The following is a 19,986-nucleotide window of genomic DNA, read 5'->3' as shown; positions in this document are numbered from 1 at the left end:
TGTTATTTTTTTATTTGAATCCTGAAAAGTAACTATGTATCTATCCGTCTGTGTCTGAGAGACGGAATGTGATTTATTTATTGTTACAGTGGTCTATGATAACCCAATCCACCAGCAGCTCCACTGATAGCAATAACGGTTATTGAAATGAAAAAATAAATACAAATTTAATTTAACTAAATCCAGATATGTGTCAGAGAAACCGTGAGAGAGAGGGAGATGACGGGGAAGAGAGAAAATCGAACTCAGAGTTGTCCATGTCGATTATTTAATATGAATTCAAGGAGTGCTAGACAGTACACAGCTGTGTGTGTGTGTGTGTGTGTGTGTGTGTGTGTGTGTGTGTGTGCGCGTGCGTGCGTGCGTGCGTGCGTGCGTGCGTGCGTGCGTGCGTGCGTGCGTGTCAACAAAATGACAGGTTTCAGCCTGCAGGGGTCACATGTGAATGAAACACACACATAAACAAAGGGAAAGAACGTTGGATAGATAGATACTGTAGATGGAATATAACAACAATGGAATAAAAAAAATGTCTGTCTGAGTCTGTCTTGTCTGTCTGCAACTATGATCTCGCAAACTGCTAGGCAATCTACAATTATACATTTTAATTTTACCAGTTTCTGTCCCTGCACGCTTCCTTCTGCGCAGAGATCAAGTCGAGAGACAGAACCATCCCAGAGGCCTGGAGGACTTTACAGGCAAAAAAAGTGTTGTACCCTGCCCTTTTCTTCTTCTTTCTAATTATTTGTTCAGCCCAAAAAACAGTGTTTGTTGTCATGATTTGTCACGCTCCGAGTTGGCTTTGTCTGAGGCTTACAGGTCTTTAAAGGAGCATTCAGTGATTTGGAAAACCCCCGGTCCGCCCCGGTAACAAGATGTGCACATGCAGTGGGGGGGCACGCGTCAGGCCAACAGCACGCACACCAAGGCCCGCCCCTACTCGATCATGATTGGCGGAAGGCCCCTCTATATCCTGATTGGATGAAGGCTGGGCCACCTAGCCAAAAACGAAACCTACGTTTTTTTGACCCCCATGGGTTAACCACCCTGGGCAAGACCTACGCTGAAAAGACTATCAGCGGAAGTTGCGGGATTTTAGCGGAAGTATTGCCCAAGGAAATGACGTTGATGCTTTACAAATCAGTTTACATTCTCCGCGAATGAAACAAGTGTTGTGATTGGTCGGGAAAATATCGTATCCGGGGGAAATACATCTGACTGATGTTCCGGAGGATACATCCACCCGATAGCTTCTCTGCCTTACGTTGTGACCAGGCTCTTCTTTTCGCAGAAAAGTAAGCCTGGGACCGAGGCTATGGGTTAACTGGGGACAGGGAGGAACTCCATATATGGTCAGCACACTCTATAGTTAGCCTGGCTAATAAACCAGACTAATATCACACAACACTGTCGCGGTATATTAGTCTGGGCTGGCTCCACTTGGATTTCATTTCCCGGGGGGCGGGTTCAAACATTTTCTCTTTGACGCAATTGGTCAGAGCTACTGTCAGTCAAAGGTCTCAAGCATTGAACGTCACTGTACCAAAGCCCGCCCATATTGCATACCGTGTCCCGATTGGCCCGACCTGTTCTCGGTTGTAGGAAAGAGGCGTGCTACTGAGCCTCGCCAGACCCTAATCCGCTGGCAGGCAAATTTATTTTTGCCAACGGCTGATTCGGTCTGGTTTATTAACCAGGCTACTCTATAGTAGGGAGGATTATCACAACTGTCTGTCTGTCTGTCTGTCTGTCTGTCTGTCTCAAACACTCTCTAAGTGGCATGTACTGTTGCTTTGAGGATTCTGGGTGATTTTCTTGTGGCTTACCCTGCTGACACGTCCCACGCTCTTTGTGCACATGCTCACGCACTCACTCACGCACACACATCGCTCACACTACACGCACGCACGCACGCACACGCACGCACACGCACACGCACGCACACGCACACGCACACGCACACGCACACGCACACACACACACACACACACACACACACACACCAGCCAGGAATGTACCTCCCATAATCCCATAATGCTCTTCTTTTATATCGTCTGCAGGCAAAACACATTGTAGCATGTTTAAAATCTGTGTTTGTTTGTAGGGTTAAGGCATGTCCCAACTCCCAACCGTACTGTAGTTGGATGTTCTGGGAGCAGCGGAGGGTGGCATAAAAAAGTTGTATGGGGGCTTTGATAAACCTGTGCTGCCGTATCTTCCCTAGGGTTATTATGGCAGCTGGCCAATCAACGCCAAGCTAAAGCCAAATCTTCCCTTGGGGTTAAACAGCAGCCGACCAGTCAGTCCAGCTGAAGTTTCAACGGCAGGCTGGCATCGCTGTTGCCAGCCAGGGTGTTCTTGCTGGTGGTGGTTTCATTGTGAACAAGTAGCCTAAGCAGAGTACAGTACTGTATGCATGCATACCCTTATACCTATACCTGGAAGGTGAAAACAAGCACCCAGATTAGCATTTCAATACCTGATCTGCATGTGTACAGGAGGACAGGCAACGCGGTCCACCCCCCACCACCCCCCGCCCCGGACAGTGAGGAAAAAAGAGGTGTTAAGGTGCCAGACGTGGATGGTTAGAGCGGCGCGATTACATACAAAGTCAATGCAAGACGAGAATTGCGCGAACGGGCGCGGTGCGACCTGGTGCAGTACAAACGGGACGAATCGAGGCGCAGGTCCAATTCCTCATGGGGGCCGAGACCCCTGGTCCAATTCCTCATGGGGGCCGAGGCCCCCTGGCCCCCACAGACTCTACGTCACTGCTTGGCCCGCTCCTTTTTGCCCCTCTACACCAAATCGCTTCACCAAAAATAGCTCATCTACAAGCTTGTGATGCGTTTTGAGCTTGTAGACGGGCTATTTACGCGGAACGTTCACTGCAGAGGGATGCTAGGCGGGTACACGTGAAGAACTTACCATGTCGAACATGGCTGACACTCATCCACAAAGCGTGTTTGCCGTGGATGGATGGTTATGGTTTGATAGAAGTCATGGCTGAGGGTACACTGGAGTTTATCCGGGCGCAAAGGAACCAAAACATGGTGCAGTGATCTTCAACAGTTCACAGAATGGTGATGGGCCTACAAAGTTTAGTCACGGCAGCAGCACACACCTGGTCTGAGCCAAGTAAGCCAACTCTCTCCCCACACTATCAGGGAATCCCAGCAATAGGCATGTTAATAACAAATTATCACACGGCATCCATCACTGCCCTCATATTATCCAATCAGCTCAGCTTGATAAGCCTGCCCTTGGGTGGATAGCCTCGGCAAAGTGGTATAAGTAGCTGGCTCACATCCACATTAAAGTGCATTATGGCAGGGAGGGGATAGTTTGGTTTGATGACTCAATGAGCACAGTTTGCCAGAGGCACCGATATCTGTCCGTCTTTCTCCCTCTCTCTTTCTGGCTACCACCCTCACTCCAATTTATGTATATCTGCCTCACTTTACTCCTCTTTCGTGAACTCACCCTCTCTCTCTCTCTCTTTGAACTTTGTGTGCCCTCATATTATATGCACCCACAAATGTTACATGGTTGCCACAGCCAGTTTAGAGCTGTTCTAAAACCAGGAAGTCAAAACAGTGACTTAAGCCAAGAGGATATCTGTCAGCATAAACACATGCACATGAATGAGCACGCGTGCCTGTGTATCCATGCATAATGTGGGCGCATACGCACATACGCACGCACATGCACGCATGCACAGATTAGCTGTTGTTAACTAAGTAGGAATGTCTGGACTGCAGATATGATGGAGAGGAGATGGCTGTTTCCATCCTGAAGGGTTTTCATACTAATCACTGCATTACAACTTGCTCACATACTGTCGCAGCGAGAGTTAAGCACAGTAAAATCCTGAGTGTTAATGTAACTCTCCAAGTTAATTATACACTCTGGATGTTATTGCGAGGAAAGAATGTCTCACATTTCTTTGCAGCTATGCTGGGCTGGCAACAACAGAAGCTTTTCAGGTGTAGGTATTTATTTTGGTGTATATCATGTGCTCTTAGAGAGAGTCCAAACATGCTCCTACCATGGCTCTATGCCAAAACACATCAGCATGCATGTATTTTCCTGTTTCTGAAAATAACTCTTCAACAGTAAGGACGACATTTTAGGTGATTTTTGTTATCTTGTTTAGCTAATTCTTGGATACTTTGTACCTGAATACTTTCCCCCAATCTCTATAGAAATTATTTTTGTGGCGGAGCACCAGCCAAAAGAGAAGCACACCTGTTCCTCCTACAATCCAACAGAAACGTTTCCTTCACTCAGTCGCTTTTTATGGTGGTATTGAAGCCTGCAGTTTACCTCCTGCAAGGAGAACAATGGATTTGCCTTAAACACCATGAGGTATCTAAGATATTTCATGTAGACGTAAAAAAGGACCCCCCCCTGCACGTATACAGTATAGGGTTTAAGTCGTTAAGATGACGTTGTATTCATTAAAATAAGATCTGGTTTGCAGCTTTAAGTGCCAATGGGTGGGATAGATACTCAGGGGGAAGTGAGGTAATTCTGCATCTGTAATGACACCTAAAATAACCCCTGAATCCTTCTTTTTATTTATTCCTCCCCAACCTCACTCTGTCTCATCTTTTTGCTCAGCCAGACTGAAGAGAGTGCCACAAGATGCACTATACTCTACTGTAACATCCCCAAACCCATTACACACACACACGCGCACACATGCACACATGCACACACACACACACACACACACATACACACGCACACACGCACGCACAAACACACACACACAAACACACACACACACACCCGTCACCTCCGTTCCCAATAAGCAGCTTTGGGTCCGAGACCAGCTGGGCTTCGTTTGGCGGTTGCTGCTAGGAATTCTGGGAATGTAATACATTGTGGAATGCCATGAGGAGATGTGATGTGACATTTCGTTGCACATTAGACCCCAACACAATGAGATGGCTACATTAATTAGGATGTCGGGCCTCATCCCTCTTGGGGGGGGTGGCCTATTGCACATTTTAGTTTAGTGTAGCATCAAAGTGGGTCGGGCTTCGGGTTGTCGAATCTTGGCTGGATTGCAAACCTCTACTAACCCGGGTTAGTGGAACTATAGTCAGCATTATTGTGATAGAAGGACGTGATAGAAGGACATGTGACACTGAAAAGAACAATAAGAGGGGTGACAGTAGCTGAGTGGGTAGAAATTGAAAGGTCGGGGTCGGGGAATCGAAAGGTCACCGGTTGCCCCCCCCCCCACAATCTATGTGTCGAAATGCCCCCGAGCTAAACACTTAACCCCTAACTGCTGGCACCCAGCCAGTCACTGCTCCTAATCCTAATGGGATGGTTAAATGCAGAGGACAAATTATACACACAGTACAAATTATCTGTAGTAAATACTCAAACAAGTTAACTACCTATATATTATTATAAATAAAATAACATCAATACTTTCAGTTTCTTGATCACAGCGCATGCACAGAAGCAAGAGATAAACACGATGGTCATTATTTTTCATTATACATACATAAAGTATAATGGCCAGGTACAGTAGCTTCAGAATCAAGGGTTCTACGAAAGTTCAACAACATCGCGTTGAACCACATGGTGTAAGTGGCTTCGCATGCTGTCCTTATTCAAGTTGTGAGCTTGCTGGCTATTTCCCCCCCGGGGGACCCTGGTCAACTAAGAGGGTGTTAACTGTTAAGTATAAGCGATTAATGTTTCATATTTTTAATAACTTTTAAATAATCTTATTACTAAGGAAGTGACTAGCTAACAAAGTTCAAACCCCACACCCCACACCCCAACTCTCTGTCAGCTTAGCTGGCCTCTATTTGACCCCCTCTGCATGGATAACTGGTTTGGGGTTTATATAAAATAGGAAATCCAACACAAAATGCACACACACTTCCACGGAGAACAGAAAAATACACGGTTGCACCAAAATACAGACACGCACGGGCGTATGCGCGCATGCACACATACACGTACAACCCCCCCCCCCCCCCCCCCCCCCCCCCCAAGGCATCGTTAAGCCCTGCTTAGCAGCTCAGTGAGGCTGGCAGGCAGGACAGCTGATATTCTCTCTCTGTTCTGGCTGCTCCCCTCTGCAGTCTGCCCCAAATCCAGCGCTCCTCTCCTTCTCAAAATGCTCCCTGGCTCTCAAATCAGGACCTATAGAATCTATACTTTGTGCTGCAGAAGAGAGGAAGCCCACTGAGGGGAAACTCATGCATTCTGAATGCATGCATGCAGGCGCTGGAGGTTTGGGCAGAGGTTTCCTAGAGCCTGAGGACTTGAGTTGAACCCTAAAACTATGTGATTTCACTTGGATGTGTGGGTGTGCTTATCTGTGTCTACGGTACTGTACGTGTGTGATTGTGTGCGTGCGTGCGCGTGTGTGTGTGTGTGTGTGTGTGTGTGTGTGTGTGTGTGTGTGTGTGTGTGTGTGTGTGTGTCCACAAGTGCATGCACTTGTGGACGCTGAACGGTGGGTGGACCTGGGGTGGGGGTCACAAACTTAACATGCCCATATGGAGACAACTTTAAACTGGTGATTTAAACTATAAAAGAGTAGGTTATATACTGTATACCGTGAGGCTGCAAATATCTGCGATTATTCCATTGATTGCTTTTTCAATTAATCAAATAATCCGGAATCACATTTTGTATATAACGAATCAACGCAATTAAAAAAAGTCAAAATGGATTAATCACTATTTTCTACTTACCATCTACAAGCTCACAGTGTGTCACACTCACAATGTGTCAGGTTGGAAAATGAACAGTTTCACTCCTAACTTGCATTATGTTTCAGCATGTTATCTGGTTATTTTATGTGGTTATGTTATGTGGTTATAATAACATAACGTACGTACATCTGTCACTGTTCTAGTGCTGCACCTTATGTTCTTCACTTGCTGCTATTCTTAACCTGCACCTCGTGTCTAGCATCATGTACAAGTATATACACCTGCTACTACTGTACAGTATGTATGCCTTACGTATGTATAGAGCTTCGATTTTCATGTTTTCTACCTCGTGATTTTTCTCCTTGCTATTTCCTCTATATGTCCTCCCATTTCTGAAAGCTACAACGTGATGGAGCTTGCACAAAACAACATACATTCACCCAATTCTTTACGGCCGTAAACCCATGTGATGTGACAGATTCTGAATCTGGTGTGCACCTACAGTATACAGTCCTCTGTGTGTGTGTGTTCTTGTGTGTCTTGTGTGTCTATGTCACAGAAAGACTTGTGTAACTTGTGTAAGACTGTGTAACTCCTGCATAGGCAAAGTGCATATCGGTTTCAATATTTTGTAATATTTGAGCGTTAGGATCTTTTCCATGACTTTAGTTAATTATTAGTTAATTCAATTACATTTTATTTGAGTTATTTTCCTATGAATCTTTATCCTAACTCCTAACTCAACTCATCTGGTCTTATCTCAACTTAAGTTTCCTTTTCATCTTACATTGAGCCTTGTGATGTGAGCTTGTACCTATATAAACTCCTTTAATGGGATATTATTATAATAATTTATATGAATAAGATTCTGATTTTTTGTTTATCTTCACTGCACTTAGTTGGACACCTAGGACATTGCATATACCTTTAATTATGGGACAAAATCCCGCGAGAGCCTTCTCCTCCCTTCAGTTTCCTACTATCTATCTCTCTATGATCGCGATCTACCAGTAGATCACAAAGGCTGTGCAGGTAGATCACATGACATGCTCCTAAACATATATTTAATTTAAATATAAAAAAACTTTTTGGAATCTGACATTTGTTGTCAGTAGCATTACAAAGTGATATACAAAAACACCCTACCAATTCCATTTTCCCTCTATTTCCCCATTCCAAGTGCCAGAGACGCTATTCAAAGCCCCCTCAGGTACATTTTGAAACACATTTCAGCAATGGGATCATATTTTTTCCGGTGGGTAGATCTCGTTGAGCTGGTCAAGTGGCTCTCAAGTTAAAAAAGTGTGGGCACCCCTGCTCTACACCGTCTCCTTTTCAGCTTTCCTACTGTACTGTGCCTGTCCCACCTACACTGTACTGTGCCTGTCCCACCTACACTGTACTGTGCCTGTCCCACCTACACTGTACTGTGCCTGTCCCACCTACACTGTACTGTGCCTGTCCCACCTACAGTTGGGTGCCACCGATATTGTCCCTTATCATTTGACCCATTTAGGCCTGACCTCAACATTTTAGAAAATCCTTCTAAATCCTCCAGTTTTCTGAAATAAATATTTTCACGATTTTTCAAAAATAGCAGACCTACAAGCTCGTAGCGCGCCACTCGGTGGCGCGCTATGAGCTTGTAGATCTGCTATTTTTCAATAGCTAAATTATAACAATGTTTAAAACACCAAAAGGGGTTCCCGCCCAAAATGGGTTAACTGTCCTTTTGTGCAGATCACGCAAACCTCAGCAAAAGGACAATATCGATGGCCTCCAACTGTACACTGTACTGTGCCTGTCCCACCTACACTGTACTGTGCCTGTTTCACCTACACTGTACTGTGCCTGTCCCACCTACACTGTACTGTGCCTGTCCCACCTACACTGTACTGTGCCTGTCCCACCTACACTGTACTGTGCCTGTCCCACCTACACTGTACTGTGCCTGTCCCACCTACACTGTACTGTGCCTGTCCCACCTACTGTACACTGTACTGTGCCTGTCCCACCTACACTGTACTGTGCCTGTCCCACCTACACTGTCTCCCTCTGAGCTTTCCTACTGTCTGCATCTCCCACACCGTCTCCCTCTCTCCTATACTGCTCCTATGATGTAGATTGTAGAAAGTCACTCATTGAAAACGAAGACAAACTCTGTTGAAAAGAAGGATCAATCCAGGGGCTTAATGTAAATAGGCTTATGGGCCCATATAGATCTAGACTATAGCTTATGTTTATCCCCCAATAGACCTGATTATCATAAGTGATAAGAGATATCATATTGAATAGATGTTCTATTCATCTACATAAGTCCTTCACTCATTCCATTGTGCTACTGTAGCCTGTAGACAGAAAAATTAAATGGGCTAAATCTTTTTTTTATTTTTATCTTGTTAAAAGTTTTATAACAATATTTTTGAGCACATTATGAGAAACCTCATAGACTATGTGTAAACATGATCAATATCACGCATTCAGATAAAACGTTTGCTTCTTTAAAAGGTAAACTTGATAAAGGTCAAGGATATGCTTGTTATTATTTTGAGATTTTACAATGTTGCTTGTTTTTGAGTCATGAAATAAAGATGATTTTCTTACAAAAACTTGTGAACAATGACAAGGACTTCTTGTCATTGTTCAATGTTCACTAGTCTTTGTAAGAAAAACAAGAACAAGTTGTAAGAGGGATTTATACATGAAATCGGGAATGTTAGTTAGTCAAAAAGGGTCAATGTGTACACTGTCAGAGTTAAAGGACCATGGCCATTCATGGCATTGTTTATTGCCAGCTACGTCCACAATCTTAACATTTTCCGGTTAATGGCTTCATTTTTAGACTTAGTGTTTGCTCATATTAAACATTACTGAACATCTATCTAAATAGCCGAATCAATGTTTGATTAACTTTGTTGCCCAGTTTTATCATGACATTTAAGTTTTGACTAGATGTTTCAAATTATACCACACTTTAAAAACCATTAGAAAGCAATGATAACCTATACCTTTAACCAAATACATATGTTAGGGTTAATTACTTTTGGATCAAGAAAGCAGGACCCGGCCGGGCACATGAATGGTCTCAGGCACATGGCGTTGCAACTGTACGAACAGGAAGTAATAGTTGGATGCTGAGCAGAGCCAGAACATAGCCAGAACAACAGTGGAGCGGTGGAAGTCAGAGAGAGCTGAGCTGTCGTTTGGAAAACGGTCTGGCAAGCCGCTGGGCGAGACAGGCAGGCGAGGCAGGCTGGCAAGCCACTGGGCGAGACAGACAGGCAGGCTGGCGGGCCACAGAGCGAGGCAGGCAGGCAAGCAGAGACAATAACTGGAAGTAAACCATGTTGGCGAACTGAACGATGTGGCGAAAAGAGGGAATATAATTTAACTGCAGGAGCTCGATGAGTGGATGAGTCGCAGGTGTGCAAGCTGATTGGCAGCAAGAGGGGAACAGAGCGTCACACCCGGAGAGACACACAGAGAGAGAGAGTAAGAGAGAGAGAGAGAGACAGAGAAAGAGACAGAGAGACAGACAGAGAGAGACAGAGAAAGAGAGACAGAGACAGAGAGAGACAGAGAGAGACAGAGAAAGAGAGAGAGACAGAGAGAGAGAGAGAGAGAGAGAGAGAGAGTGCTAAACGGCAGTCAGTGCATGGGGCAGCACAGGCTACAGCTGACCCATAATAACAATATTATTTATAAATAAGGAAAAGTAATGATGAATATGTCAGCCGTTACCTGATAATAACAATTCCTGTTGATTAAGTTATTAAACAGCCAGCACAATCTAATAGGTTCACGCAGGGGGGCATGACAGGGGGCTCTTTGAGTGGTCACTGTTTCCGTAATAGCATGATGATTTTTGCATACATAATTGTCTTCACCAGGCAAAGAGGCCGGGAAGCGAAGACAATTATGTTTTTTGCCCCGTTTTTTGAGGGGCCTCTATTGACGAATCCATGGAGCTGTGCCCTGTAGGCCAGGTGTAGGCAAATGGTAAATGGTGCATTTATATAGCGCCTTTATCCAAGGCGCTTTACATAGATGTGCATTACATTCACCCATTCATACACCGATTGCGGCGGAAGCCATGCAAGGTACCAACCAGCACATCGGGAGCAATTTGGGGTTCAGTGTCTTGCCCAAGGACACTTCGACATGTAGACAGGAGGAGCCGGGATTCGAACCGCCGACCCATGGATCATTGGACGACCTGCTCTACCTCCTGAGCCACAGTCGCCCAAGGCAATCAATACTGAGGTGTCAAGCTGCGCTTAATGGTACACCTCAGCTATGGCTGCGCCCAGGGCACCCCTCCGTGGATTCGTCTATAGAGAATAGCATGACATGCGATAGTGTGAAAAGGAAAGCTATGATGCATATTGCATACTGCTCAACTATGGAATTCAGCAATAGCAGTGATGTATGAGAACCGTATACCTGCTTTGTCCAGAGCATTGATGGACCAACTAAAGAATTTCAGATAACTACAGGCATCCTTCAGGGTGACACACTTGCTCCTTTTCTCTTTGTCACCGTCGTCGACTATTATGTCCTCATACAAGGAGACCAACTCCTCTTTTATCATTCTTTTGTCAGCAACCAAATTGGGAGTCATGCTGAATGCCAAGAAGACAGAATGCCTGCTTCTGAATGAAAACTCAGATCTCTGAATGAGATCTCTAGCCATCCGTTCCATTAACGGCAGTGACATCAGCTGGTTGCAAAGTTACATCCAATATCAGTCAGATTGAAGTGCTGACTCTTTTTGTAACCACCGCGCTTTGACTTCTGGTGTGTCATCCTCTGTCTGAGATCAACAATATATATAACAAAGGTACTGGGTCGCACAGTGGCAAGAGTTTTAAATGTTTTAACTCTTTTTATTTTTTACATTAAAATTACAAACGTTTCGGCTTCATCCTTGCCTTCATCAATGTAATTTGTCATTGTAATGTAGAAAATAAAAAGAGCTAAAACTCACTCCTGCGAAGTGTGTACCTGATACTTTAAGAGCTACCAAGAATAAGATCTAACCTGACTCGGCCAGATTGAGGAAGCTTGCTTCAAACTCGTTTCACAAACTACTTCCATCTGCGACCACTGTCTGTAGCCCAATCGCTGAAGAAAGCGGGCCCTTTTTTTTCTTCTTCAAGCTACTTGGAAGGTGATTGGAAGATCCCGCCCGTAGCTGCCGCTGATTGGTCCGAACCGCGGCCGGTTCGGGTCCTCGCTAGAAGAAGCTCCAGGATCGTATTGGCGGAATATACACAACACAAGACTTCTAAAGGCATATCCAGAACCTACTAAAGCTCAGGTTTATGGCGGCATCCTCCCAACTCAGTTGTTGCAATGATGCCTCAAATGAGCTTTCTCTTCTGCCCAATGAGAGAAATTATGATGATAAGAGCACTACTTCCACTCAATGCACTTGGGCAGGTGCTCGGGCACTGGCTGGCCTGGCTCCTACTGTATATGTGAATGTGCCTGGTCATGTATACCATTATCATAATCAATGGGCTTATGAAATACATGTCCCTGGAGTCCAGAGTCGCCCACGGATCTATACTGGGCCCTATCCTTTTTTTCCCCACTACACCAAATATATTTGCGGAAAATTAAATAGCCAATCTAAAAGCTTGTTGTGAGATGAGCATTTAGATCTACTGCATCTGCCAAATATTCACTCCAGAATAGGGATAATAGGGATGCAAGGGTTCATGTGGTTTGCCCTCAACATTGCTGATGTCTTCCACTTCGTTGCTGATGAAGAAGCCTCAATTGTGATTGAAAGTAAATGAATGTGTTTATGAGGTTTATTTATGCGTTTGGTTATTGATGTAACCAAAAGGAAAGAAGATAACAGTGAGGCCACTGCCAGGGACTTTTAGAGTTACATAAAACACATCCCCCACCGCGCTCCAGCCCATGCCTCATCAACCCCCCTCTACACTCCACAATCAGCCATCTCCCTCAATCAGTTGCATCCTCCCTTCTCCTCCTCCACTTCCAATTTGATCCTCTCCTCTCTCCTCTCCTCTCCTCTAGTGTGAATCCTTTCCTCTATCTGTTCTCCCATCCAGCCCACTCCCCTCCTCCACTCCCCTCCTCCCCTCTTCCCCGCAGGCCTTCTATCCCCAAATCCGTCCCTGCGCTCTTACTTTTCGCAAATTACCTCTTTCACCTTTCATGCAGTTTGTAGCTTGCACAAACTCTGCTCATCTAGTCTCCTCTCTATCTCCCCACACGCACGCACGCACGCACGCACATACATGCACACACACACACACACACACACACACACACACACACACACACACACACACACACACACACACACACACACACACACACACACACACACACACAGCTTTTTTTATGAGGTCACACCTTAGGGGTCCAGGACAATCTAATCAAATGTTTTTCTGATTCAATGATGGTAGCAAAAGGACACGTTTGCATCTCTCTCTCTCTATCTCTCTCTCTCTCTCTCTCTACCCCCCTCTCTCACTGTGTCTCAGTTTTTTTTACGTTCTCTTTTTCTCCCCAATTTACTCATGCTAATTCTCCTTGAACAAGGACCAGTACTACACACTACACAGTCCCTGCTGCTGCTAACCCCCATGTTGTCCTGTGGAGGGTGTAGATAACCACATGTCTACTCTGACACACACACAGGGAGGTAGTCAGTCGCCAGCCACTTATTTTCGCCTCACCTGAGGTGTTTCACCGGGAGGGCTAACGTGCAGAACGACACACTGTATGCCCTCCCAGTTCCGCTCCCTGCAATGTTGTGAGATTGTAGACGTGCTCTTTTCACACTGGAATGGTCAAGAGGTGCACGCACATCCACAAATTTCAACGGGTGCAGGATCCAAAAGAATAACTAAGAAAGGAAAGAGGAGATCCGCACAACGTTTTAAAAGCTCCCAAAACAATTTATTGATTGATTTGTTTTCCGCTCTGTTTCCTCTTTTTACACTGGCGCACTGGTCAATATGAATATGATTAATAGATTTTGTTTGGGGATACATATTTCATATTAACTTTCAACATTAATATCATAATAAAATATATATTAGTTGCGTGATACACTCATGTCAGGGGTTGCCAGGTTTTTGTTTGTTGAAATAAATTATGGCTTTTGTATTTAGCATAAAATGCAATTTGATTATTGTGAATTATGGCTTAACTTTAGGCTTATTCACATCTCCCTTAAAGTTCAGAAATGAATGAGATTTGCCAATCAGTTTAGGACTAAGTGTAAAGAGATACTTATTACAGTATACTCTTTAAATGCACCTTTTTTGAATATGTGACGGAAAGGCTGTACAACAGAGGGACACTACTGTAAGTCCTTAAATTTGGTTTAGTTTGGTTCAGTTCGGACCGGAGATGCAATGCAAAAGCAGCCATTTGATGTTCTCCTTTGTGACGAGGAGAAAGCAGCAGTGCAATGACAGGATAAAGGAGGATGTATAGATGGTGCCGACAGTGCTGCTGAGTGCCCACGGGCACAGATGGCACTGTGTCTGTGTGCTGCCTGCCAGGAGAGGGCTGGCACAGCTGGCTGACACTGCAGAGGCTCTCAAGCAGCTTGTACTTATAGTAGGCTTGCTGGACTATCAGAGAAATGAGAAAACCTGCGGTCTATACTCTGGGTCATCATGCTGTCAAATTTAACTTTTCTCGCATTGGAGAAGGTGACTTTTAGTACAACTGTGATGCAACAGCTTGTGGTAGGTTTGCTTAGTTGGACCCCCACGTTGATGGAATCCTAATCTTTAGTTGGTTGTGTCCAGAGTAATCTAGTAAGAGAGTGGCGACAGGCTTTGGTCTCGCCGCAAAGCAGGTGCCTATGGGCTATAGTTCCAAACATTGCTCCTATGGCTGGAACTATCCCATTGAGATAGAGTGAGCACTTCCGCATTCCATTGTTACAATGGGAGTCAACGCTAGTGTCGCTACTCTCTTACTAGATTACTCTGGTTGTGTCTATGGGGAATATTTTATGCAACATAAAACTGCCACTACTTATATACAGTAGGTGTAACAGTGGTGCTCAACAACAACAATCACTTGTTTGACTTACTGGGCATCAAATAAATAGGGGTTCCCAAACTTTACAGAGACCCACATTAATCACTTGAGCCCTATTAAAGAAATAGTGAGAACATCTATAAACTCAACATATCCCACCACATGTTGTGAGCTTATAGATATGCCATTTTCCACAATGTTTAATAAATTCATTGAGGAAGAGAAAGAACATCCGCACACTAGTTTCTAGAGCTCCTAGACTTACTTTATTTAGAGGCAACAAATTGCAACGTTTCGACCTACAAGATCTTCATCAGGCACATTTGTTGCCTCTAAATAAAGAAAGTCTCTGAGCTCTAGAAACTAGTGGCGGATGTTCTTTCTCTTCTTTGATGTTTGCCATGATGCCTGACTTCCAGCACCTGGCCTAAATATAGGCATTGAGATGTGCACACAATCTTCTCTGTAATAAATTCATTGACCATTTGATAGTTAGTTTGTTTTTGTGGCAAAGGTAATGAAACGTGATATTTTTTCACAACCCGGTTGAATGAATCTGAAGGTAAACAATGAATCTGGGGCGGCAGTGGCTCAGGAGTATGAGAGGCCGCTTAGAAATGGGAAGATTTCTGGTTCGATCCTATTGGCTCCCGTGGGTTAGTGTTAACGTGTGCTTGAGCAAGACCCTCAAACTGCTCCTGATGAGCAGAATAGTGCCTTTCCTGCACAGCCATTGGTGTGTGAATGTGTGTATGGATGGGTGAATGTAATAGGCTAAAAAGCACTTTGGATAAAAAGTCTATATAAATGCAACATTTACCACTTTACCATGTATCTGTATTGCAGTAGTGTGTGCTCACAATAGCAGGACAGGGTTGTCCTGAGGTAAATAATGAAGCCCCTTCATAATACATTAGCCTAGCCATCTGTTAGCCAAACGAGGTGTTTTGTACAAGCTGGAGTTAGATTTTACAGATAAATGCAGTGCTCTGATAAATGCAGTGCTCCTACAATACCTTGTAATACGTCTGACTATAGTCTCTCTCTCACCTCACAGAAATGATGAAACCAGTCATATTCTCTTTGTCATAGAATTATTTTGTTTTATTTCATATATACAATTTCTATTTCTATATATTTTTTATAATGATCTTGTGCATTGTATTGGTGTTGTTCTCACTGCTTGCACATGTACGTGTGAGTTAAACCCCTTCTTCATTATTTAGGTATACATGTATATAAATTTGGATGAAAAAACCTCTGGAGCAAAAGCTTCCAGAATGGCTTCCCAGTCAAAGTTGAAGTTGAGGAATGGTTTAGACAAGGCCAGAGGCTCACAGTCACAGTTGCGTGGAACGTTGCCATTGGATGCAAAATACTCGCCAGCGTCCATGGAGGACGTTCCATTCAACTTGGCTATCCATTTTCGGAGCGGCGCCACAAATGGAATGGCCGTTAAGAACTTGTTAGGGGCCAATCCGAGCTTGAACTTAGGAGTCATGTCGCTTCTGTCACAAGGCAGCTGCTCGACCGGAAACCACTTGATGTCACTGATCTCCTGCCTGATTTGGGGGTTGAACTTGGTATCACTGGAGACTCCAGGTATGATGTACAACCTGGTCAGCTGGTCCTTGACTGCAGAATTTGTAAAGACATTATTGAGCTTGAGCTCAATGTACATGTCTTTAGAGAGACGATCTGTGATGTCGAAGCCGGTTTCCTCCAAAACTTCTCGCACGGCACAGTCACGAGGTGCCTCATCTTCGTTAACTTTGCCCTTTGGGAAGCCCCACCCCGACTTTTCGAAGTAACCATGAACCAGCAACACATTTTCTAGAGCCTCGTCTAGAATAATTGCGCCATAAGTCGGGATGCCCATCTTATATTCCTTCCACTCTTCGATGACATTATGGACATCTTCCCCATCAGGGAGCAGGAATGGACAGTGTTTGAAAACAGCCACGGCAAAGTCCCTGATCCCGCACTGAGGTAAACCCCGGTTTTTCTGCATGAAGTCCAGGTAAAACCAGTGGGCTAGTTCGATGTGGAAGCAGAGTCGGATGACATTGTCCCTCTCCTCACTGGGTATGTGGAGGAGGAATCTACTGCAGAGGTCATCAAGAACCCAAGAAGGAATCTCGACCCGTTTGGTTTCCATGAGTGGATTTGAAAACAGCAGCAGGCAACAGTAGCAGTCAACAATAGCAGTCAACAGTAGGAGCAGCAGAAATCATAGAGGCATGCATGAACCAATATGGTGCTGGTGCCTTTAGCTGCTGGTTAAACACAGCTCGTGAAATGTAGACGACCTAGCTTAATAAAACTTTCAATGATTATTCAATATTTTATAAAACAAATGCACTGAAGTGCGTAGAGTGACATCACCAGCCCAGACTGATTATGGAGATTGCACCAATTGGTGCTTCATACTGTGCTGTATGTTGCATGCTACAGTGACGTCACAGAGTGGCCTCAAACAACGCATAGCGTCATAGTGCGCTGATATCATAGTACCGATGTCATAGACTGGCTTCCAAATATTGTGTGCGTATTTGACCTGCCCAGACAGTCATTATGTGCAACATAGATTACTAACATCACAGCCTAGTGGCCGCATGAAAGAGAAAGCCACGCCTTTCGGTTCCCATGTGGCTCCCAAGATACACATGATTTGATTTCTTATGTATTTCTAGTGAAACATTATTAGTTTACCCTGTGTACCAAATTAAATGCCAACATTTTGACATTGCCTTTCAGTGGAAGACATGAAGCTTATTGATTCAAATAGATGCCATACAGTACATTTCCCTGATTAATCACTTGAGCTGTGGTTCTTGGGTGCACATTTGGTTATTTTTGGTGTTGAGAGGGAAAAAGAGGGGGCCTACTATAGGGGCTTAAGTAAGATCTCTAGTTTAGATACATGAGTTGACACATTGCATTGTGTGTTACATTGCTAATCTTTTTTTATGTGCAGATAGCTACTTGGGATGCAGAGCAAATCTCTCATATAGATGCTACAACAATAAAGTACTGCCTCATCTCATCTAGTTTCATCATTTATGTGCGGGGGTTGGGCTGGCACAGCTGGCCACAGTGCTGTAAGCACTGTGAGAACAGCTTGTAGCCAGACACATACAACGGCAATGAAAAGAGACATAAAAAACACTTTATGGGTCATGTTGTGGTTATGAATGTTGCCACCACAACCTGCCTTGGATACGAGCCTGCCAGCCCCTTTTTCTACACTCCACTACACTCTCTCTCAGCTAAATATGCTTTCACTTGATGCATGTTTAGTTGAAAAGCATTCTGTGCATCTTCTTTTCTCCACCACTATAGGACGCTATGGGCAGCGCCTCACACCGGACACAAGCTGGTTCTTAAAGGTGATAGCACGCAACATTCGATTGGTTTCATTAATCTAACGACCACCCACACACTCATGACTAAACCCGGGGCCCTTTGCGCAGGGCGCAGATATACATTTACTAAGAGTCCACATAATCAAAAACAAGACACAAAGTCTAAGAACGTTACTGTAATAATATCTGTTTAGCACCTAGGTGAACTGTGTAGCAGACAGTGTCACATGAGCTGTGCGGTTCACTGTGATTGGGCTATAGGGAAGGGGGAGCTGGAAGCCAAAACCTTTCCTGAATTGAACCCACATGCTCAGGAACTGTTTCACAACAGGATTTATTGAAGGGTATGTTAAAGGAAAATTCCATGCTAGAAGGCTTTCTGACCTTTCTTACCTTTCTTAGTAGTTGTTACGTCCCCATCAAAGAGGTCCAGGTGTTTTTTTGTGCAAAAACTCCTTATTGGCTATTTCCCCTACCATAAGCCCTCAATGAATTGCATTGAATTCAATGGGAATTGAATGGGGCTATGGGGTGTTGTGCTAATTCGCTTATTTCCATCGAAATAAGTAGTAAAGTGTGCCGCTTGGGATATTATTTACATTATGAAGAGAGGATATATACAAAAAAATAATAATTTTGAGCCATGGAAATAAGCGAATTAGCACAACACCCCATAGCCCCATTCAATTCCCATTCAATTCAATGCAATTCATTGAGGGCTTATGGTAGGGGACATAGCCAATAAGGAGTTTTTGCACAAAAAACACGTTGACCTCCTTGGTGGAGACGTAGCAACTACAAATAAAGGTAAGAAAGCCTTCTAGCATGGAATTCTCCTTTAAAGGGAAGGAGGAGTGATAGCCGCAACTTTGCTGGGAGAGAGCATGGTTAACAAGAAACCTCCAGTGTTACTCATCCTGGGCCATCAGGCTTCAGATGGAACTAGAAGGAAAAAAAGGTCTCGGCTAGGTCAGGTATGTTATTGTGGCCTCCTGGTGGCGCTATAATAGGCCAATGTGAAAAGGGTGACATTTCTTGTTCTGATTGACCAAATCACTTAATTTTCATAGTTTTGTATTCTCTTCTCGTCTCTAATCATGTCTTAGATTATCAAGTATTTTGAATCATGTTGTAGATTTTATATATTTTTTAATATACTGCAATCATGTCTACTGGAAATTATTTATATCTTGTTATAATGTCTTTATTGTATAGGTAGAGGCCTTGTATAAACCCCCAGGGCTTACCTCCTCCTGGCACTTTCCCTTTTTTATGCTGTATTGCTCTATACTGTGCTAAAATAAAAATCAAATCAAAATATCCCAAAAGAGTGTTTTGCTAAAATCGGCCTTCTGGTGGCGCTATAACAGGCTGATCTGAAAGATTTGGGGCCGAGGTTATGCTCTGGCACCCAGGGAGTGTGTGTGCACTGTGCACAGTTTCGCTGTAATCGGGCCACCGGTGCTAGAGATTAGCTGCTCGCAGACGGACACACAGACAGATGAACGGTGTATCTAATATCTATCTATATTTGATCTGGTCAAATCTGATCTGGTCAAACAATTGAATACAATCTTCAAAAAGGTGATTCAAATATCACGGGACAGTCAGTAATAATACAGTATGGTATATTTTTCTTCCGGCAAGTTTTCAGTCTATCTATAGTTTTCACTCCGTAACCTTAAAACTGTCAGACTGTCAGGATTCATCACCAGTGTTTTGAATTGTTGGATGTGGGCAGCAACTTGAAGCCAGCAGGCAGTGAAGAGAACACGGAGGGGGCATGCCGTGGTATTCTGCACCAGTTTGTTTGTAAATATGTGTATACTTGAATGTGTGTATATGGGTATATAAAAACTAGTTTTGTGTGTGCTTGTGTGTATAAA

General features: G+C 44.0%; 2 protein-coding genes across 2 annotated transcripts in view; both read right to left on the bottom strand.

The window, feature by feature from the left end:
- The window catches only part of epha5 (EPH receptor A5), a gene marked incomplete at its 3' end in the record, with an annotated part of 214,872 nt that overhangs the window by 130,576 nt on the left and 64,310 nt on the right, over positions 1–19,986 (bottom strand). The window lies entirely within an intron of this gene.
- Positions 10,080–16,893, bottom strand: LOC306940248 (m7GpppN-mRNA hydrolase-like; the record flags this gene model as incomplete). The annotated part of the gene is made up of 3 exons (XM_079525270.1): positions 10,080–10,124; positions 13,412–13,516; positions 15,994–16,893. The coding sequence occupies 3 exons, from the start codon at positions 16,891–16,893 to the stop codon at positions 10,080–10,082; spliced, it is 1,050 nt and encodes a 349-aa protein (XP_079381396.1).

This window comes from Electrona antarctica (genome assembly GCF_951216825.1).
Source record: "Electrona antarctica genome assembly, chromosome: 16".
NCBI classification, from domain to species: domain Eukaryota; kingdom Metazoa; phylum Chordata; class Actinopteri; order Myctophiformes; family Myctophidae; genus Electrona; species Electrona antarctica.
Note: the sequence above shows the minus strand (reverse complement) of the source record. Positions and strands in the feature narration are given on the sequence as shown.